Source organism: Lampetra fluviatilis, chromosome 29 (assembly GCF_964198595.1).
Source record: "Lampetra fluviatilis chromosome 29, kcLamFluv1.1, whole genome shotgun sequence".
In the NCBI taxonomy this organism is placed as follows: Eukaryota; Metazoa; Chordata; class Hyperoartia; order Petromyzontiformes; family Petromyzontidae; genus Lampetra; species Lampetra fluviatilis.
Genome location: NC_136303.1, coordinates 1,650,311 through 1,672,780, shown reverse-complemented (window position 1 = coordinate 1,672,780; position 22,470 = coordinate 1,650,311). Strand labels below are relative to the sequence as shown.

Genomic DNA, 22,470 nt, shown 5'->3' with positions numbered 1-22,470 from the left:
CAATTTGCTCTCCAACACACCGGTGTGCTATACTAGTGACCAATTGGCATGTTCTGCTTACGTGGCAAACCTTACTAACTGGTTGTGTCGGGCGGTGGCAACACTTTTATATTTACGCGATCTAACCCAAAAAAAACGATATTATGAATAACAATAACGATCGTAACCCTGTGTTTTATTCATCCAAAATTCCTACGATGATGCAATCACCCAAAGTGCCTCTGATCTCACCGGACAGATCCCATGCTAAGCTGAACAACTGAACGAAAGGCCAACACGCCTCGTCAATAACACCGTGCCTGTGTGGCCTGACAAAGGGAAGAGGGCGGTACAGTGAGTGTTTCCATCTGTACGGGGATAGAGCGTTGCCCCCTCGCGCAAGGCGTGGGTTTTCTCTGGGTGCTTTGGTGTCCTCCCCACTTGTATGAACAACTCAGAAATTGGCGGAAACAAAAAAAAAATCTTAAAATAAAAACCAATGTGGTAGGCTTTCCTGGATAAATAAGCAAATTTAATTTCTTTACAATGTCATTTGAATTAATAGCACAAGCATAAAGGACGTTTGAGTGTGGATAGTACTTGGATGGCTGACCGGCGTGCGTAAAACGCGGTTGCTGTAGGCTTCTGCTGCTGCTTGCAGGGTGACGTGTGGCGGGTAACGATAACGTCTGGTTTGTAACACGGAAAATATTTGTCCAGCGATTTGCATCTGAGGGGCAGAGGGCCAGTGCAGCAAACTCCCACGTTGTCCTTGTACTTTCTCTGAGACTCAGTGAGGCTTTCCTTGATAAACAAAGGCATTGGCTATAATTGTTACTATGTTTGTCCCCCACTAAGATTCGTTACGTTTACTCGGCTCAGAAGCAGCCGGTGATATCTCCAGTCTCGTGGCCTCTCACCACAAATGAGATGGCGAGGAAGAGCGGCGCTCTGGATACGGCGTCAGGTAGTCAATGTGAGAAGTAATCTCCGGCTCGGCATTTTTTGGGTGTTCGTCTTCTTATTAGGACCTCTGCCCTCTTTGTCGGGCGGCGGTCCTGCGCGGTTGGCTTCCGTCCGTGAAGTGTCGTTGCCCGATCGGGCCACTTGGCTCGCTCGGATTTCTCTGCCGTGTTTGCTACCTCAATCGGCAGAAAATCCAACCCGATCATATTAATACGGTGACATTTTCAACGGATGATGATGCTCGTCTTTTCAACAAACTCTTGACAACGTTGTCTTTATCTCCTCTGCCACCTCTCATACACAACTCCCAACACCCCGTGTCCTCTCCTGCCTTTCACCGACTTTTTGGTTGCCCTTTGCCCCCCCCCCCCTCCCCAACGGGCGACCTCCTGTGACCCCTGCGCAGCCGGGTGAGGCGGGCTCCGAGCCGGCTGGCGGAGGACATGGCGAGCGAGCTGCACCCGTTGTGGAAGATTCCGTCGCGGGAGCGGCTGAGCTGCGACGGCCTCGACACCGTGGGCACTTCCGTGAGTTCCATCACCCACAAATCCCACGACTCTATTTACCTCTTTTTCCACTGGCGCAACCGAGCTGTGCCGTCGGCCGGGCAAAGCCCCGACCGGCGTGGCTCAGGACGCGCCTGGTTGTTTTTCCACTGCGGATATCGAGCCGTTCCGCCGACGACACGCGTGTAAATGACGAGGCGACACTGTGTCCTCGCGGCGTACTTACTGATCTCGCGCGCGATGAAACCTGTCGGTCGGCCCCGTCCTTGGCCCTGCTTGGCCGCCCGAGCGAAATTTCACCGTTTATTCCCGGCTCGGCATCGCGCAGCAAATCGCCAGTGATCAGCCACTCGTACCCCGTGAGGTTCCCTGAGCTGGCTTGGCTTGAATGTTCCCGTGGATAAGGGGGTCACAGTACTCAAGGGTTGGGGACCAAGGGGTGGTGAGACTTGAGGTCACGTGTCGATTGTCAAGCAGCTGCAGGATTTAGCAGATGAACGGATGCGACGGTGAGGTGTGGGAGCTGCGACGACCTCCCGACGTTGACCTCGGGGAGAGAGAGAACTCTGAATCGAACCCTGACGGGGATTTGCGAGCCGCGCGCTCTACCGACCGTGGCACGTGACAAGAGGCGCCGCACTGGTGGTGTTTTCTAATCTAGACGGTTTATGTGCCCCCCCCACCGCTCCCACCCCCGTGTCCGTGAGCACTGTGGGGCAGTGGCGCGGCCTGCAGCGCGTTCTTGTCGCAGAGGTTCACTCGCGGTTCAAATCCAGCGGCCGCCCCTGGTTAACACTGCAGTCGTGTGTGCGTTTGCCATGCTGCTGCCACACGCCGTCCGCTTCGCAGTGGACGTTACAGACCCCGTGGCGTCACGTGCGATGGGAGGCCATTGTGTGCCGGTGTCGTCGTCCAAATTCAGAAAAGTTAGGCTACAAATTAATCTAGGTTGGAATCTACATCACAATCATCCCCATCCCCCCCACTGCGAATATTTAACCTAAATTATCAAATATTTAGTAAACCTGGCTAGAACTCTAAAATTAAACTAAACTTTATTTATTTTACCAGGTGAGGCCCACTGAGCTATATAGATATTTTTCAGAAGCGACCTGGCCAGAAATGATAGCGCAATTTAGTGGATTATCACGTGGAAATGTATAGCAATGAAATACTCTAAACACGTGGATGTTGATTCTAAATGTGGAGGGAAAACCCGGAGAACTCTTTGAGAAAAATCCACGCGATCGCGGGGAAGAGAGACGCGCAAACTCCAAATATACAGCAGCAGGCATCAGGGTTGGGATCGAACTCACAACCTCCTGTATACCAGGCGAGGTAGTTAACATCTCGCCACTCGGCAGGACCCTCTTGAATAAAAGTCATGAGACTCGGGCGAGGCTGAACAAGCTGTGGGGCAAAAGAAAGAAACGACGAAGTACATCGGGAGAAGCTGGGTGCACCTCGGTGACACCAGGGGTGACCGGGCGACTTGGTGGGTTCATAATGGCCATATCCAGGGCTGAGCCGGCAACGCTGAGGACCGGGTTTCAGCTCCGAATAACGAAGCTTGCAACTGAAGTGCTTGGCCTGCTCAGCAAAGCCTGCCAAAAAAAACCCCAATTGCACCAGGATTGCTTCGTCACTTAAATTTGTTTATATTTTCTGAGAATTACAAATGTGTTGGATTCGTTGATATGCGACACTTTTTGCAGGGCATATCAAATATATTTTGTTTTAAGTGCCAATAAAAAAAAATAATAATTTATATTTAAGCGTTTAATCTCGCGTGCATAAGAGGATACTCAAGATGACCCCACAGTTAATGTCGTAAGCTCATTATTTCTCGGCCAATCTCATACACGAGGTGGTTAACTTCAAGCTGCGTGAGTTTCCGATGGACATTTATTTCTCTCGCAGAACAAAACCATTTGGATTTCTATAGCTGCGTCTAAATGTCACCACATTTCAAGATGCTGTACAGCTACAGTTTTCATTATTGCGTAGACAAAGGCAGCTTTGAGTCTATAGGCACCTTTGTAAGCTTGTTGGTCTCCATGTGAGTCTATATGTCTATATGTAAGTCTATGAAACTCTGTGTGAGTCTATTAATTTCTATGTGCATCTATGGGTTTCTGTTTGTGTCTCTGGTCTTTGTGTGAGTCAGCGAATTTTTGTGTGAGTCTATGGGTCTCTTTGTGGGTCTGGATCTCTGAGTGTGTGATGTCTAAATGTCACAGCTTCTCTGATGTAGCGAAACATGAAAACAGCCTCTAATTAAGGAGATGCCCCTCGGCACATTATCATTTTGAAGATAATTGCGTCGGTAACCAGCCTATTATGGTAAGCAGACCATTCAGCCCTTCTGGAACGTTGATACAATTTTCACAACCATGATTTTATAATTACCGACGCAGTTATCTTAAAAATTATATCAGTTGCCTTTTTTATTCTGTGTCATGTTTGGTGACCTCCATCTCACTCTTGCACATGAGACTCATCCTGGTCATGTGGAGTTCTCTCACCTGGTTCAACAAAATCAACTCGCGACATCCGGCCCCAGCTGCTGCCCCCACAACTCCGATTGCACAACCGAGATGATAAAAAAAAATACACAAAAATATTAATGAAAACAGCCGGCTTTTCCTCACGGCAGCCCTATTGCTCCCGGGCACACCACCCGCTCGCTCGCTCGCCCGCTCGCCCTCTCTCCCTCCCTCTCTCCCACCGACCGCCACACCGACAACAGCTTCTGTTTTATTCCTTCCCCCGCCGGTCCGACCGCCGGCACGGTCCCCCCGGTGGCCCCGTCGTCGTAAAGGGCACTTCATGGGAAGCGTCGTCCGGGAAGGGCTTTTAAAGCTGCCCCATAAATCTTAGCCGCCTCCGCCGCCTTTAGCCTAAAGTTCCCCCCTGCGGCAGGTTAACGTCGGGGCGGGCGAGCGAACGAACGAGGAAGGATGGGCGAGTGGGCGGGTGGGGGGGGGAAGGTGGGCGAGCGATTGAGCGGTGACCCTCCCCCCTACTCCTTGCAGCGGTGTTGCTGGCCCAGTGGGAGCCCCCCCCAAGCGTACATTATTTTGAGGGCCTCGAACACTTTTCAGTGGATTAAATGCGAGTGAGGTTGACCGTTTACATCCGGACAGGGGAAAATAGTTGCGTATCTCTCCCTGCAGAAACGCAGGGAAGGGGTGGAGCAGCAGCGAGGGGATGGAGAGCGATTAATTGCTTGCCTTGTTTATGTTCATCGGCTTGTCACGTTGACGACCATTTGTGAATGTAAGCTGTGAGTCCGGGTGCCACGTGAGCGTGCCTGGGTCCCTACCCCTCTCGCTTGATTTCTTCCTCCGACCGCACCGCGCCCGCCCGGCCGCTCGCAGCTGCTTGAGCCATCGGCTCCGTCGTGCGGGGTGGGGGGGAGCAGGTGCCATGCTCCCTTGCCGCTCCCCCCCCTCCTCCTCTTCACGACCAAGCTACGACCGCACGGCGCCGTTGAGCTCCCCGGTGCGTATTCGGGTTACAGTGCACGGCACTACCCAGGAGAGACTTCGGGGAGTCGTGCAGCAGCACAAAACACACGCGGTCGCGGTTCGTCCGTCCGTTTTGCCAAAAACACAACGCCGCCCGTGCGCGTGTGACCCGTCAGCTGCGGTTGCTGCGGCGACAGCGACGAATGTGAACCGGACATCTAAATAAAGATAAAGATTCTGGTTCTTAGACGCTCCAGTCCGCTGCGCCGCGTCCGTGTCGGCGGGAGTGCTGCCACGATTTGAAGTTTTGGCGATCGTTTTATATTTTGTGTTTTCTTTTCTATGTCAGTGTCGGTGCCCGCACCGCTGCACGATTTGGACGGCTGTAGGATACGTTTGGCACGGGAGTCAAACCGTAAAATGTTCGCTTTTCAGAGCTACAATTCGGCCAAGTGAAGTGAAAATTTTTATGTGAGCTCCCTAGAGCTTCCTCTCGTGGAGGCGCTTCTGCCAGAAGGAGCACAAGCCGTCAGTTGCAGGGCTGTGCCTTTACCTTTTAGCGAAGTGAAAAACGACATGTAATGTGACAGGGTTTTCTTTTTTTGGGCAGCCATTGGTGTCTATGGATCTCTGCGTGAGTCTATGTATGTACTACGTATGTATGTTGAGCATCTTTCGCACCGTACGTTGTCAACCGTGCTAATCGGAGTTGCAGGTGAAGGACAACAAACTAAAACACAAAATAGCAGTTCTAAAGAAATGGGCCTCTGTGTGAGTCTGTGGATCTCTGTGTGAGTCTATGGATCTCTGTGTGAGTGGTTTTTTGTGAGTCTGGGTCTCTATGTGAGTCTTTGGATCTCTATGTGAGTCTATGGATCTCTGTGTGAGTCTATGTGTCTCTACGTGAGTCTATGGATCTCTGTGTGAGTCTATGTACCTCTGTGTGAGTCTATGTGTCTCTACGTGAGTCATGGATCTCTGTGTGAGTCTATGTATGTATTTTGAACTGCTTTGACCGGGTTGAGACCATAAACACTTCACTGCGCTGAAGAACCCCGGTGTCACCACCGGTGGTTGAGACCTGGATTGAACGTAGAACCTCTGCAGCGCTGGCTCTGGTGCCTCTGTGGAGTTGAGTTTGTTTACGGTTGGGTTGTTGAGCGAGAGGTTGGGTCGCTGAGTGAGAGATGGCAGGCCCTGCGAGAAGAACAATTGCCCCTCGTGAACGTCGCTGCCGCGTTTTTCTGAAAGTATGCTGTGGAGGTTGGAACTCCATCGTTCACCGCACCCTCCGTGTGTTACAAGCCGCACATTTTCCCCTGTAGAGCTGTGGGCGGCGGCCGCTTTTCCCCTTTCTTGCCCCGCCACGCTCACTTCCGCCCGTCACTTGCGTGACCTGATTTGAATAACTTTATTTGGCGCCAGGTTCTGTCAACAACTTTATCACCACAATGCAGCCACTCTCACCATTACCGTATTTTCTGGATATGAAGCTTTTTTTTTCCCCCTCTCTGCTTCGCCTTTATATTTTATTGCTCTGGATTTTACACCCGAGCTTGACGCTTTCCCGGATTGTTGCATTTCATGGCTTGGCCCCAACATTTGTTGGGGTGTGCCTTACTTTCTGGAGTGTCTTATGATCCAAAGAATAATGTACTTGTCTCTGCGTGGTCAACCACTACATCTGCCAGTACGTATGTATGTACGTATGTTGAACTTCTTTCGCACCGTGCGTAGCCGACCATGCTAATCGGAGGTGCGAAAGAACTGGGTTGCTCTTATTTTATTTTTGTATTCATTTAATGCATTTGCCAACCAACGATCTAATATTACATCAGGCCCGGAGCCCATTGAACACAAAAAGGAGTCTCCTTTTCCAAGTGACCGTGCTAAAGTCAGTGTCTCTCCCTGCCGAAGTTGATGTTTGGCCAATTCCATTACTGAGTCCTTGGCTGCATGTGGGAGGAAACCGGAGTAACCGGAGAAGACCCAGCACACGCACGAAGGCGTTACGCTCCAAAGTTCCACACAGATGGGTTTAATGATAATCCATTGCGATATCGCCCTGTCGGTGGGTCACCCTGTGGGTGGGTCACCTTGTTGGTGGGTCACCCTGTGGGTGGGTCACCTTGTTGGTGGGTCACCCTGTCGGTGGGTCACCCTGTCGGTGGGTCACTCTGTCGGTGGGTCACTCTGTCGGTGGGTCGGTGGGTCACCTTGTGGTGGGTCAACCCGCTGCCGGGTTGCTCGTTGGGATGAAAACCCATCCCTGCTGTGCAATCGCCCCAGGAATCTTTTTTCCCCTCCCCGTTTCGGTTGAAATTCTAAACCGAAACAACCACATTCCAGCTCCTCGCTTGTGCCTGGGCGAGCGGGCGGCCGATCGCTCCTTCCCCCCCCCTTCCGTGCCCGCTGGAGTGGTGGGGGTCGGGGGAAGGGGCAGGTGGGGCTGACAGGTGAGGGCCCGAGTGTGGGGGCGTATGAAGATATGATCATTGTTGCCATCATTGTTGCCATAATCATCGTTGTCATTGTATCTGTCTTCATCATCGTTATCGTTAGCTTTGTCGTCGGAGTCACACCAGAGTCACTATCGTCGTCATCGTGGTCCATCATTGCCATCATGGTTACGATCATCATCGTCGTCATTCTGGCAATGATGACCACGATGAGAGGGGGGGTTGAGAGAGAGGGAGTGGGGGGGTGGAGAGAGGGGGGGGGGGTTGAGAGGGGGGGGGGGGGGAGCTTGGAGAGGGGGATAATAAGTCTGGATGCGTGTGGGTTTTCTCCGGGTACTCCGGCTTTGGCAAAAAAGCAGGATTTGTCGGTGCCTGCCAAGTAGACTTCTCATTAAGACATTCTCACCGCTCAATGGGGACTTGCTGGGTAAACACGTGAATGATGATGATTATTCCTCGCAAAGGAGCGTGGAGACACGCGTGCTCATCGGAGCTGCGCCGGGAGACAGAGGGGCACGTGGATCGGGGAAGAAAATGCAAATTCGAGCTTCCATTATGACTATAACAAGGAAGTAAGGGTCATACATGCACGTGGGTTCTGTAACACATGCTTTTTGTCCTCGGAATAATTGAATAAAATATTAAATATATATATCAATGCATCAGAACTGGAAAGAGTCAAATGGAACAAAGGCTAAAAGCGTGGAGAGATGCGTGCTCAGATTTACACTGAGAGAAAGATGAACACGTGCAAGTTGGAGACACCGTGTTGGTCGTCGTCAAACGGCTTGCGCAGGACGCACGATATCCATAAGGTGATGGTGGCTGACGCACGAGACCGGTGACAGAATTGCAGCCAAAATGGAGCGGACGCTCCCAAGACGAAGATGCTCGTTGAGAACGGAGCGATGGAGCCCAGCGCAGGCGCGGGAGCTCGATCAAAGTGTGCCAGTACAGGACAGTGACAGTGGGGGGGGAGGCATTCATCCAGCAGCAGATAGACCATCGCTCTTGATGATGACGATGATGGGAACTGTATACATAATATTCTTGGTTCTTTCGGTAAAGTCACGTAGAAGGGAAATAATAAAATAATATAAATATAAAACAATAACATTTTATTGCTGTGGATTTCACACCTCATGATGATTGCTTGTGTTGCAGTCGAAACGTCGTGAGAATTTTTTATTGTTTTATATTTATTTTATTTTATTATTTCCCCTTCTACGTGACTTTACCGAAAGAACCAAGAATATGAATCCCTGCAGTCACAAAAGCTTTAAATCAAACTGTATACATAACGTATTTAAAGCAGCTCGAGCCGCCCGTAAATCACGTGACTTCTGTGTGGCCACCCCCCACAGAGTCCCTCCCCTCTCTCCATCGCCACCCGCTGTGAGAACAGACGCTGATGCTGCTCCTCCTCCGTGCAGCTCACTTCCCCTCGCTCCTTCCTTCTCTCCCCTCCCTCTCTTGCCTCCCCTCGCACCACCACCACCACTACCAGCACCGTCACCACCATCACCACCACCCTCTCATCAAACCCTGCCTGACATCTTGGCCCGGTAAATCCTTCTCCTCCCCTTCCTGCCCGGCGCCCCGCCTTTCTTCCAGCTGCTCATCTTGAGCCGTGCCTTCTCTTTGTCCGTCGCCGGGGGAATGCCATCCCAGCACATCCCTTCTCTTTGCCGTTCCTTTCTCTTTTGTCCCATTCATTAATCCTGGACTCTCCTCCCCCCTTCCCGTGGTGTGACACGGGCGCCACAAGTTTCATGTATTTCGAAATCGATTTGCTAAACAAAATTACAGCGAATCCACTTATTGCGGGGACGATTAGACCGCGCGTTTGAGTGATGGTGATGATGATGATGACGACGACGACGGTGATACTGGGAAAAGCCCGTCGCACTCAACGAGAAACGTTAACCCTCATTTCCTCAATTAGACAAGTTATTTGGTGATTTCTGCTGCTGCTGCTGCTACTGCATTCACAATGACCATAAACCCGATGACATGTTCAGCTATAACGCTGTGGCTTTCAAACGAAAATGGCCCTTCGTAGCAACATTTTTTTTATGTGCTAAGAAAAAGTTCCATTGCCCGAAATGTCGCACAAGACAAAGATCCCCCGTGTAGCCTTAACAGACTGTTGGGGGCAAGTGCTGCTAGCGAGCGGCTATGAAGGCTGGCAGGGCACACGAGGGGGTGGGTGACCAGCACCACGCCCGGCCGCCTTTGTCTCCCCAGTGGCGATGTTTACACATCACACTAGGTACTCATTTCAGGCTGAGTCGACCTAGGCGAGGCCCATGACTGGTTCAGATAATCGTCACTGGTGTTGACCGCGAGCGGGATTCTGAACTCGGGTCGCCGGGTGCACGGCGCAGCGTACCGCGAACCGCTGCTACACGACCTGCTCCCCACGAGGTCGGCACGCACACAGAGACACGAGCCAAAGACAGTTTTGCCCTTCATCGATGTTGATAAGGGTAACGTCGTTTATTAGTCTCGCGGGAGAGCTTCGCCGAGTCTCAAGGTCAACCCTTTTCCAGGAGGGTCCATCTGCATTGGGATGCTCGCCAGATCACCTTTACATAATTGGGGTGCTTTGGACTGTGCAGGTATTTTTTCACGATCCGTGCTGCTGCTGCTGCTGCGTAGCTCTACGTGTTTTCGGGGGTACGTGCCCGCGCGTTATCCGGCACTGCGTCCGACGTTTGTCCGCGTGTGCTGAGAACATCTTCGGCAAGACGTCGGAGAGCTCAGGATAAACGCTGGAGCGACGGAATCCGTTCGTGCGCAGGCTGCTGGGTGGATCGTCTGCATGGCAGGATCGTGAGAGATGCCGTTGCCTTGGTGGGGGAGGTGGGAGCGTGGAGGCTTTCATCTAGCAGTGGATTGGTCACGGCTGCCGCCGCCGCCGACGATAATGATGACGACGATGAAAGAATCCTTTAAAGGACAGACACGTGTTGAGAAAGTGTTTACATCTTCCCTGCGTAGGCATGGTTTTTCTTCTGAGAGTGGTTTTGTTAATTGAGGCTGGGCTCGTCTCAAAAATGAGATTGCATTTCTCATGCCCCGCTCACAAATGCTTGATTAATGTTTTATGGAGATGATGAGCACAGTGTGAGTGTTTATGGCCCGGATATGTGGATCACGGTCCAAATTCCAACATCACCCTCGCCCAAACGATACCATTCACTCATTCGCGAGCGACCGTGTCCTGTGCTCGGTGCCAATGATCTCATCTCTGTAGGGCATCTCGGACGCCTGGAGGTGTTGTGATGATCATGATGCTGAAATATTTGATACGAATAGTTTCGACAATGATGATGATGATGGTCGTGACGCCAGTGAAAATGTGAATGATGTCGATAAGGACGGTGATTGGTCGTGATTTGGGATGGTGGTGATGATGGTACTCTGGATGCGACTCAATTCTGATAATGATTGTGATAGCAGAGATGATGGTGGTGACAGTGATGATGATAGTGATGATGATTGTGATGATGATGTCAGTGATGATAGGAATGATAAGACAAATATATTTCAAGAAATCAAGAGTGGCATGCCTCGGTCTCCAATGACTGCATAAAAAAAAATCACGTTAAATTTGGTTCTGCGCTTTATTTTAAAAAACCATCACAGAGCGTACAGGCAAGTGCTTCCCTCTATTTGTATGGAAGAGAGGTGTCTTGAAGGCATCTCAGAAGAAGCTCTGTGATGTCTACTTTTGTGGGCCGTTCTCTAATACAGGGGGAGTTGGGCGGGCGGGGGGGGGAGTTTCAATGATCTGCGAGCGATTTGTCAAGGATTTTCGTCTCCTGGCACCATCAGCAAAACTGCCCCAAAATGGGCAACTGTTGGCACCAGTTCTGGCTGCCCCTTCCCGCTTTGTTTGCAGTTTCCGCTCCTAAGAAATAATTCTAATATTAATTTGGGGAGATAAAAGAATGGTAATTTACACAACAAATAATTGTACTCTGATAACGACGACGACGATGATGATAATAGCTGCGACGATGCCAAATATGCTGATGAGTGTTTAAAGTGTCGCGAGTAGCGGTGCCTCTGCTTCATGTGTACGTTGAATTTCTTTCGCGCCGTTCATAGCCAACCGTACTAATCGGAGTTGCGCTGTCCCTCTGAGCCAGTGCGCCGTCCGTCTCTCGCAAAGTTTCCGCCGTCGAAGTTTGACGTGCGTCCTCTTGTCTAAGGGCGTTCCGCCGTTGCCAACTACCGCCGCAGCCACCACCGCCACCGCCCCCTCTCGCTCCCCACCGCGCTCGCCGTCCCTCCGGGGGGAGGTGGGGGGAGGTGGGGGGAGTCGCGAAGTCACGCCGAGTCCGCTCCCTCCGCGTCGCTCGTCCCCGCGAATTCTCAAGTCCCTCGGCCCGCTTCGTTGTCGTCGCGATTGCGAGACGCCACATGCCGGGGAGTTTGGCGACTCAAATCAAGATGTTGCCCACTCCTGGAGCTTTCGGATTGTGTTAGGAGCAAGGGCTAACCCATTAAGGGATTAGGCTTAGTGTTGTAAGGCCGAGGCTTGTTTTGTTGAACATCTGTGACCAAATCACCTTGCTGCTTCTGCCCGATCTCATTGGATCAGTCACGTGGGTGTCAGTGCCCCCATTATTACGTCCCCCCCCCCCCACACTGCTTAGCAGTTCCACCCAATGAACGATTTCTGTCTTTGTGACAACAAGTAATTCCTACACCTCCGATAAGCACGGTTGGCTATGTACGGCGCGAAATAAGTTCCACCTACACACATGCAGCAAAAACACCATCACTGTGCCCGATCCCCTCGGATCTCGGACGCTAAGCTGAGTCGAACCTGGTTAGGGTGGATCGGAGACTTCCTGGTAACACCAGATGCTGTCGGCATTGGGTTTCGAGGCGGCCAGGAGATGGCAGGTACGGCAGTGGATTCTTGAATCGATCTGTGCGTAGCGTTGCTTCACCCCCTCGTGCACGTGGTGGAGTTTCTGCAGACTTCTACCGTTTCAACCCAGCTTATATATATGCTAAATTCCTCTTGATATGCAAATTATTTTGTCAAGGCGCTCTTCCCCCCCTCCAACCCAGCTTAAAAAGACGCTCCAAGCCTGGGGTTGTCATTCAGACTGTCTTCTCGACAGACCTTTTCTTCACCCGAGGACGGCTGCTTGCGTTGTGGCAGAAACGTCGTGAGAATTATTTTATTATGTTTTATTTTTATTATTTTATTACTTCCCTTCTACGTGACTTTACCGAAAGAACCAAGAAGATTCTACCGTTTCCTCGCCCAAGAAGCCAAACACCCCTTTATGGAATTGGCCAAACATCCCAATGTGAGCCAGACCCTCGGGATAGAGAGTCTTGAGACTCTGTGAGGCTTTCCGGGGTGTGGAGGGTAAGTGAATGTCTAGGCGAGTGACATTATTTCCATTTATTTGGCTGCTGTTTTTCAGGAGGGTCCTGCTCCATTAGGGATGTTTGATCGGTTCCATTCAAAGAGCATTTGGCTTCGTGTGCAAGGAAGTAGGAGAACCTTGACACAACCCATCAAACCCCCAGGAAGGGCTGGACTTAACGGAGTCACGGTTAGAGTTGAGGTCCAAGCTTATGAGGGTCAAGGAGAAGGGATGGACTTGCCAGCGTTAGGGAGAAAGGGCTTGTGCCAGCCGAGATGAAGGGCACACGCACGTGCACACCTATTAAGCTACCGTACTGCGGCTTACATAATCGATACGAAGTCGATCCCCTAAGTCTTTTTAAAGTGGAAATTGATTTCCAAAGGTCAGCCGTTCGTGGCTTGGTCAGGCTTTTTTTTGTCGGCATTACCACAGCTCAAGTGCGCATCCGTCAGTCTAGGGCGGTGCGTGCTCGTGCGCGGATGTGGCTTTGTGCGTGTGGGAGTCTGCGTCTGTACACCCCCAAGGTGCACCTAGCCTGGCACAAGCGCCGCGGTGATCTCGCGGCCACCACACAGTGGCGAACGGCGGTTGTCTGCACCTGCGTGCAATTGTGTCTTCGTTTTGTGAATGTGTGTGGGGAGCGGTAATGTCGCGGGTTAGCACGCTGCGCTACAAACCGAATAACCAGAGTTAGACTCCCGCTCACGCCCAACACCGGTGGCAAAATCTCCTAACCACTCGTGGGCCTCCCCTAGGTCAATTCAGCCTTAAACGAGTACCCACAGCGATGTATAAACATCACCACTTGGCAGACATGTGGACTGGAGTGGTGCTGGCCACCCACCCCTTTGTGCACCGTGCCGGGCCTTCGTAGGTGCTTGCGAACAGCACTTGCCTCGAGAGTCTGTTAAGGCTCTACGGGGGATCTTTGTATGTGTCTTTGTATGTTTGGGCAATTGCTGCTCGCGATTGTTAAGGCTATAGTGGGGAGGGGGGGGGGTCTTTGTCTTTGTCCGTGCACGCATGCGCAAGTGCGTGTACTGTACACACGTGTGTGTGTGTGCACGCACGCGCGCGCTTCACGAGCCATGCGACCGGTCTCTCCGCGCACGTGGCCCTGCGTCCCGCGTGCGTTTGTTGCTGCGAGCGCCGCTAATAGCCGCGGACAGGGCTTCACGCCGCACTGAGCATGCACAAGAGGCGCGCGGCGCGCGCCCGGGGCCCCGTCGCCTAATGCGAGGAGGCATCGCGACACGCAGCCTCGCCTCTGCCCTTGCTCGGCAACGGCAATAAAAAAACAACCTGGGTGGGGCTCAAATCCGGGGCGCCGCGACCTCGTGGGACGAAGCCGAAAATGTGCGCCGGATTTGCACGAGCGCGGGTAGTGTCACGTTAGCTCGCTGCGCTACGAACCCGGAGACCAGGGATCGATTCCCGCTCACGGCCAACAGCGGTGACTATTGTCTGGACTGATCCTGGGCCTCCCCTAGATCGACTCGGCTTTAAATGAGTACCTGCTATGCCGTGTAAGCATCGCCATCGGGGAGACAAAGTTGGCCGGGCGTGGTGCTGGCCACCTACCCCCTGGTGTGCCAGGGGGTAGGTGACAACACCCAACCCCATCGTCGTCGCCGTGCTGCTGTCAAACCCCAATGGCGGCACTCGCACACGGATAAGTGTCCTCCCCCCTCCCGCTCTGAAAACGAGTGAAGAACACCGCCCTAGAGGGACTCTGTAGAGCTCCCTCTCGGTTGAGGCACGTTCCGTTAGCGGTGTTGCCAGGAAGGTATTGCAGGGCTGCACCTCCACCGCTCACTTGCGCCGTGCAGGCGGAGCATCGTGGCTCTTCATGTAGCCCGATAACAGTGGAGGGAAGTTGCTTTCATGGAGATTAACGTTCATGGAGATTACCAGAAGAATGGCACTGACAAAAGATATATTTGAGAAAAGGGGGTCTGTTTTGAAAAATAAGAAATGATGGACGGCAACGAGAATATAAAGACTGCTACAGTGTTGCATACTCAGGTCTGTTTTCCTGTGTGAGTGTGAAAGCTGTGAGTCTCTTGAGTGTCAATGTGAGTCTCTGAGTCTCTTCGCGAGTCTCTGGGTCTCTTTGTGAGTCTCTGCGTCTCTATGTGAGTGTTTGGGTCTCTGTGTGAGTCTTTGGGTCTCTTCGTGAGTCTCTGGGTCTATTTGTGAGTCTCTGGGTCTCTATGTGAGTCTCTGAGTCTCTATGTGAGTGTATGGGTTTCTTTGTGAGTCTCTGGGTCTCTATGCAAGTGTATGGGTTTCTTTGTGAGCCTTTGGGTCTCTGTGTGAGCCTTTGGGTCTCTGTGTGAGTCTCTGGGTCTCTGTGTGAGTCTCTGGGTCTCTGTGTGAGTCTCTGGGTCTCTTTGAGATTCTATGGGTCCCTATGTAAGTGTTACTAGATGAACGTTGGATGATTCTAAAGACCCTGCAGAGCAATTAGAAGCAACAGAAAAGTGGTTTTAAGGAGGATGTTTCACGTTTATGGAATTGGCGAGCAGAGTAACATGAACGTATTACGAAGAGCAGGGTACCAAAGGGAAATGAATGAGAATAATTAGAGAAAGGCAAGTCCAATTTTTTGGACGTGTCATGAGGAAACAAGAGACTGAATATCAATGTTTTGACTGGGAAAATTCTAGGTACAAGAAGCCAGGGAAAACAGCAAATTAAGCCACGTAAGCAATTTGAACAACTGGATGCAACTGTAAGGGAGCATCTAATGATTCGAAGCTGTTGAGTAAACATCGCTAACAGAGATGAATGGAAGGAAGGCCACGATCGCCAACGTCTTGAGTGAAGGACACGGCTACGTCGAGAGCCAGTTGGTGGTGGGCAGCTCTTGTCGACGTTGGGAGCGAACCCTCCGTCGCCGCGGTGATGCGTGCGCGCTGTGCCAGCTCACATTTTCGTCTTGTTTTTCCCGCTGCGCATCTAAACCCCCACAATTGTTGGTGGCACGCGGCCCCTTGCCGCTTGTCCTTCCAGTTGGGATGCTGCACCCAGCACCGCGGTCGCCCGCGGTGTTGCGTAATGGTCAGAGCACGAGCCCCGCGCACCCCACGCGGACCCGGGCTCAGCACAGCGGTAATTATTTTGTCACATGTCCTCGTGACTCATGAAGCCGCGGGTTTTCGGCCGGGCAGATTTTTTTTGTGGCAGGCGAGCGTTTGTGCGAAATGCCCTCCGCCGAGATCATTCGGTGTGTGCCTACTGCCGGGAGTGGCGGGGAGGGGAGCGAACGAGCGAATGAAGGAGCGGGCGAACGATTGGCCGATTCAGCGAATGAATGAATGTGACAGCTGGGCACGCAGCACGAGGTCTGCGGTGGCTGTTCCTGCAGCTCCCATTGCCCGCACGGAGGTCGGAGATCAAAGGCAAAGACACAGACCCCCCCCCCATCCCCCACCACCAGAGTCTTAGCAGATCGTTGGGGCAAGTGCTGCTAGGTCGGGGAGCTAACTCGCACTCTCACACACACCCCACGCAACCCGAGTGCAGACGTGGTTTTTCTCAATGTGTATTTTTTTATGGAGATTGGTGGGTCATGGTGGTGGGTGTAAAGCACAAACAAAACAACAAAAAAAACCCCTTGTTTGGCCTTTAAGAGTCGATTGGGGCAAGTGACGTCAGCAAATACCTATAAAGGCTGGCACGGCGCACCACGGGGTGATGCATTTAGCACCGCGCCTGGTTGTCTTGGCCTCACCTGTGTGGATGTTTACACACCGTTCCAGGTACGAATTTTATGGCTGAGCTAATCTAGGCGAGGCCAACTACCACTTCGGATATTTGTCACCGCTGATGTTGGCTGTGGTTGAGGGATCAGGTTCACAGAGCAGTGCACTGACCACGACACTACACACAGACACACACTGGCACACACAAAAAAAGACAAATAACCCGGTATCGCCTACACAGGCTGTTGGGGCGGGCGCTGTTTGCGAGCACCTATCTTTCGCCACTAAATGACGGCGACGTCACCACGGAGTGAGGGAGGAGGCTCGGTGCGCTTTGAGGCCACGTGGAGTGCGGAAGGCTCGTTGAGAGGTCACGGGACAGACCCGGGCGCCGTGGGTCAACTGAGATGGACGACTGGACGTCTGTGAAAAAGAGCTTCACGGCTCATCGGATTCTTCCACTATAAATAGATATTCTGATTCCGAGATGACGGGCAGATGCATCACCAAGTGCTCCCTACTGTGGCGCACCCTCGCACACACTGCACGGACACGCACGGACACGCGCATTTACGCGTACAAAGGCAAAGAATCCCCATATAATCCTAAACAGACTCACGGGGCAAGTGCTGTTCACGAGCACCTCCGAGCACGGCGGCGCACGAGGGGGCGTGGAGGGCCGGCACCTCTCGCGCACGCGAGCGGGGGGAGTAAGGGAGGAGGCGGTGGAGTTGGGTAGGAGGGGAGTAGAAGGCAGCGTTTTGTGTGCGGAGGTGGGTCACGGTTACATCATCACCGTCGCCGCCGTGGGAGTCTGTGGCCGCCACACCCGGTTAAATCCCACCCCCTGCCACCACTCACCACGCCGCCACCACTCACCAAGCCGCCACCACTCCACCCCACCGCGCTCCTCCACCGGCAGGAGACCATGGTGGTGAGTTTCGCGTGTCTCTTCGCGTGCCCGTGTCTCCGCGTGCGTGTGTCTCCGCGTGTCTCCGCGTGTCTCCACATGCGCGTGTCGTGGTTCTGCTGCCGGTAGTTTCCTATATAGCCATGTGACGAACTGCACTGTACCTTTCCACATGTCTCTGCTGTCATTGTCACGCTCTCTCTTCATCGGATTATCGTCGCAAATCTACCCCCCCCCCCACGGATCCCCTCTCCTATAATCGTCTCATTGTTATCCCTCTCGCCTCATTGACTCCCATTATCATCACGACCATCAGCCATTGCCTATCCACTGCTAGATGAAGGCTTCTCTACATCACCGTTATCGTCATCATCATCGTCGTATTACGTGGGCCCCATTGCTGGATGCCGCCAGCGCCTCTCGCGCCGTTGCGAATGCCGAACTCCGCCTCCCCGTTGCGAATGCCGAACTCCGCCTCGCTGTCGTCCCCGATTCAGCGTCGCGCTCCCGCTGCGATTACAATTATCGCGTGCTGCGCCCCCGAGTTGACGACGTCCGCCCGTTTCCAACAGCTCCTCGAGCCCCCGAGAGGTGACCGTCGCCGCCGTCGTTCTCCGTGGGTTCCTGCGTGGGCGGCGGTTTCCCGCGATGTTGAAAAAACTCAGCGACGCTCGCCAGGCAGGTGGAGGCGGGGGCGGGGAACGCGCGGACGCGTCCGTCCCTAAGAACGTCTCCCAAACGGCCGGCGCGCTTGAATAGCCGCGCGGCTATTATTCTCTCCTCGCTGCCGCCCAGCGAAGCGCGACCCGATTTGGCGGTGTGCGTTATCGCGAATGGACGAAGGGGCGGACCGGCGTTCGGTTTGTGCGTCCGGAGAGAAATGCTGGACCGATGCACAGCCAACCGCGTGCCAGCTTTGGCAAGCAGAATAGTCACATTCAGTGCTCGTCATCAGCCGTGACCGGTCCACTGCTGGATGAAGACCTCCGCGAGCCGTCGGCGTCTCCCGCGACGCGACACCCCACCCAGTACCCACGCACGAGGTGATGTCATAGCACAGTCTCCTAGGAAGATGCCCTCTCGGACGCGTTACATTCCTCGGCTGGTGCCACCCGCTCGGTCACTTTGCTAGACCCAGTGGGACACTTTTTTTTTTAGCGGAGGGCAGCCCGACGGTTCTGCGGGTCGGGGCAGCTGTATTTGTCGTGCAAACGTTCTCGAGCCTTGAGACGGAATTTTCTCGAGCAAAGTGTTCCCATTAGTTCATAAATCATCGTCGAGGGCTGCCTGCTGCTGGCCTAGAGGGAGAGTGACGGTTTTCATCAGCGCTCAGCCACAGCGAATACATAAGAAATTGTGATTTTGATCAGTATTCGTAAACACGGCACAGGCCTTGAACACTGCTTTCATTTACAAGCGAGATCAGCTGACTCGCAATAACGTGGGAATAAAAGTCGGCAAGGTTACACACGGGGGGAGCATTCAGTCCATCTCATGATGCCACAGCGGTGACGGTAACTTACGCCGGTCGAGAGGAATTGCGACCACGGGGAATGAGCGTGGATTGCTAGGGAGTGACGAGTATTCCCGATGCGTGGGAAGGTGGGCGGAAGGTATGACGTGGACAGAGTTTAGACACCTGTAAGAGAAAGATACAGAGAGATACGAGTAGAGACGAGGACACACAGACACGGCTGTAACCGCAGCAGAAATCGACACTTGGATACTGAGGGACAAGGAGAAAGACACGTCGATACAGACACAGAGAGAACCGGATAAAATCACAGCGAGACCCAGAGACACGCAGAGACACACAGAGAGACAGAGACCGATACAGAGACCGATACAGAGACACGCAGAGACACACAGAGAGACAGAGACCGATACAAAGACTCGCATAGACACACAGAGAGACAGAGACCGATACAGAGACACGCATAGACACACAGAGAGACAGAGACCGATACAGAGACTCGCAGAGATCAACAAAGACACAGAGAGACCGACAGGCAGAGAGAATCAGATACAGACGGAGACACGGAGACCGAGAGAATCTGACATACACACAGAGACGGCGATGGGGAATCGGACAGAAAACAAGACGCACGGAGAGAGAGAAATAGACACGCACATTGGATCCCATAGCAGGTCGGTGATTAAATCCCAGGCTGCCTTTGTCTCTTCAGAGACAGCACCTGGCGTTGTAAGCAACACTTTAAACTCATTCAGGCGGAGAAACAGGATACCCGCTCCGCGGTCAACACGGCCCCCCGCTTTCGCGTCACGGTTCAACAGTCGCATCGTCTACGTCACAAAACGAAGCACTGTCGCTGGCCATGTTTGCGAGCCGGTGGTGGAAATTCCACACTTTCCATGACGGGATCCGGTCGTTTCCACGAGATGATTTGCTTTTAACTCCCACCGTAGCGTGAAGGGAGCCGGTGTGGGGATGAGAAGGGGGCCCTGAAGACGGACCGGGAGAGAGACGCGCGGAGCGATGCTGCCCCAATGGTTGCGACGGTGAGAACACCGGACTCGCAGAGCGACGTGGGAATTGAAACGATGGTGCAGAGTTTCTTCAATTCCCCTGCCGCCCCCCTCCCTCCCGTGTGTGCCCACCCCTGTCCACTCGGCGGCGTGAATGGGCACGCAAGCGGTCTCTCGGTCGGTCCGTCGGTCAGTCGGTCGCGGTACGGTGGGGTAAAGTGTAGGTACGGTGGGGTAAAGTGTAGGTACGGTGGGGTAAAGTGTAGGTACGGTGGGGTAAAGTGTAGGTACGGTGGGGTAAAGTGTAGGTACGGTGGGGTAAAGTGTAGGTACGGTGGGGTAAAGTGTAGGTACGGTGGGGTAAAGTGTAGGTACGGTGGGGTAAAGTGTAGGTACGGTGGGGTAAAGTGTAGGTACGGTGGGGTAAAGTGTAGGTACGGTGGGGTAAAGTGTAGGTACGGTGGGGTAAAGTGTAGGTACGGTGGGGTAAAGTGTAGGTACGGTGGGGTAAAGTGTAGGTACGGTGGGGTAAAGTGTAGGTACGGTGGGGTAAAGTGTAGGTACGGTGGGGTAAAGTGTAGGTACGGTGGGGTAAAGTGTAGGTACGGTGGGGTAAAGTGTAGGTACGGTGGGGTAAAGTGTAGGTACGGTGGGGTAAAGTGTAGGTACGGTGGGGTAAAGTGTAGGTACGGTGGGGTAAAGTGTAGGTACGGTGGGGTAAAGTGTAGGTACGGTGGGGTAAAGTGTAGGTACGGTGGGGTAAAGTGTAGGTACGGTGGGGTAAAGTGTAGGTACGGTGGGGTAAAGTGTAGGTACGGTGGGGTAAAGTGTAGGTACGGTGGGGTAAAGTGTAGGTACGGTGGGGTAAAGTGTAGGTACGGTGGGGTAAAGTGTAGGTACGGTGGGGTAAAGTGTAGGTACGGTGGGGTAAAGTGTAGGTACGGTGGGGTAAAGTGTAGGTACGGTGGGGTAAAGTGTAGGTACTTCCACTTTTTCTCTGTGACGTTTGGCCGGCGTGGAAGAGGAGGCGAGAATTGCCCCCTGGAGGGGGGGGCGGGGGGGGGGGGCTGTCTGGAGCTCCGGCTTGTGGTGGGCGCCGTTCTACACGAGTCGTGGCGTGAGCGGGCAACTGCAGGGCAAGCCGCCTTTCATGCGCAGAGATACAGCGACCTCTTACACCCCGGGCAAAGCAAATTTTACTTTGGGGGGGTTGGAGATGGCGGTGGCGGTGGCGGCGGAGGGGTGGTGCAGCGGTTAGCGCGCTGCGCTACGAACCCAACGACCCGAGTTCGATTCCCGCTCGTGGCGAACACCAGTGGCGATTATCTGAACCGGTCCTGGGCCTTCCCTAGGATGACTCCGCCTCAAATGAGAACCTGGTGCGGTGTGGAAACGTCACCGCTGGGGAGACAAAGGTGGCCGGGCATGTTGCTGGCCACCCACCCCCTCGTGTGCCGTGCCGGCCTCCATAGGTGATCGCTAACAGCACTTGCCCCATCGGTCTGTGAAGGCTACACGGGGGATCTTTGGTGGGGGGGGGGGGGCGTGATGTCACTTCAAAAGCATGTGATGTCACCTTCCTTAGGCCATTAAATGTCACACGAGGTGATGCACCGCTAGCTGCGAGCATTCCGAATTTGAAATGTCTTGACCTCCTAACAAGACGGTGGAATTAATTTGCATAAAAAAAGAAAGAAAAGAAAAACCCAACAATAAGATGAGTAAATAGGTGTCACATCCTTAGCGTACATTTTTGAGAATCCATTCCGGTTGCGCGTCCACATGTGGACGCGTGGACGCGGCCGTGGCAAATCTGGCGGCACGTCGGTGTGCCCCGGTGAACCGCAGCGGCTCGGAGACATTCCAGCGCTGGAGTGTCACCGGCAGCCGCCTCCTGTCACACCGCGGCCCGACCTCGCCGATCGCGGAGAGAGAGGGGGGGGGGGCAGGGGAGGCGGGGGAAGGGAGCAGGAGCACGTGGATGAGAGAACGTGCACGCAGGTCGGAGAGACACCTCCGCCGTGTTGCTGCTCATCCAGCAGTGGAAAGACTGCGGCGGTGCCGACGTTCCGGAGGCGGTGAGGGGAACGCGCGGACTAGGGAACGGGGTCGTGAGAGATGGCCACGGCGTGGAATGGTCTTCATCTGGGAGCGGATTGAACGTGGATGATTCTGGTGGTATTCGTGAAGTTTGTGCTCTTCCATGCTATGATGATGATGATGTCCTTCATCCTGGACAGCGTCGGTGGGTTTAGAGACATGAATTTGATTATTTCTCAAAAGCGACCGTTACTCTTTCACCATGTGAGGGGGTGTTTGGGGGATCACTTTTCCACGAGAATTTGTTTGAATTCCTCAATTCCCGAATGTTTTAAAGGGCCGAGACGATGCATCCAATTAAACGCGCTGTTTTGTGATGCTGCCGCTGCTGCAATGCCACAAAATCAATCAACGCAAGAAACCTCAAAGGCACGTTCGTCACTTACACCGTGTGGCTTAAATCGAAACAAAACACACAACAGGTGACTTGGCAGGTTAATCTAATAAGAGTTGGAGACTGCACTTGTTTACACCATGGGGCCTT

The 22,470-nt window shown here is 53.2% G+C and overlaps 1 protein-coding gene across 5 annotated transcripts in view; it reads left to right on the top strand.

The window, feature by feature from the left end:
- LOC144942929 (uncharacterized) overlaps positions 1-22,470 on the top strand; it is a 96,101-nt gene that overhangs the window by 24,788 nt on the left and 48,843 nt on the right. For 4 of the 5 annotated variants that reach the window (XM_078869962.1, XM_078869960.1, XM_078869959.1 and 1 more), the window contains one exon: positions 1,352-1,472. In XM_078869962.1, coding sequence (XP_078726088.1) covers positions 1,389-1,472 — 84 coding nt within the window. In that variant the 5' untranslated portion in view covers positions 1,352-1,388. Of the gene's footprint in view, positions 1-1,351; positions 1,473-17,273; positions 17,424-22,470 lie in introns of those variants that run through there. The other variant, XM_078869964.1, reaches the window with a different exon arrangement.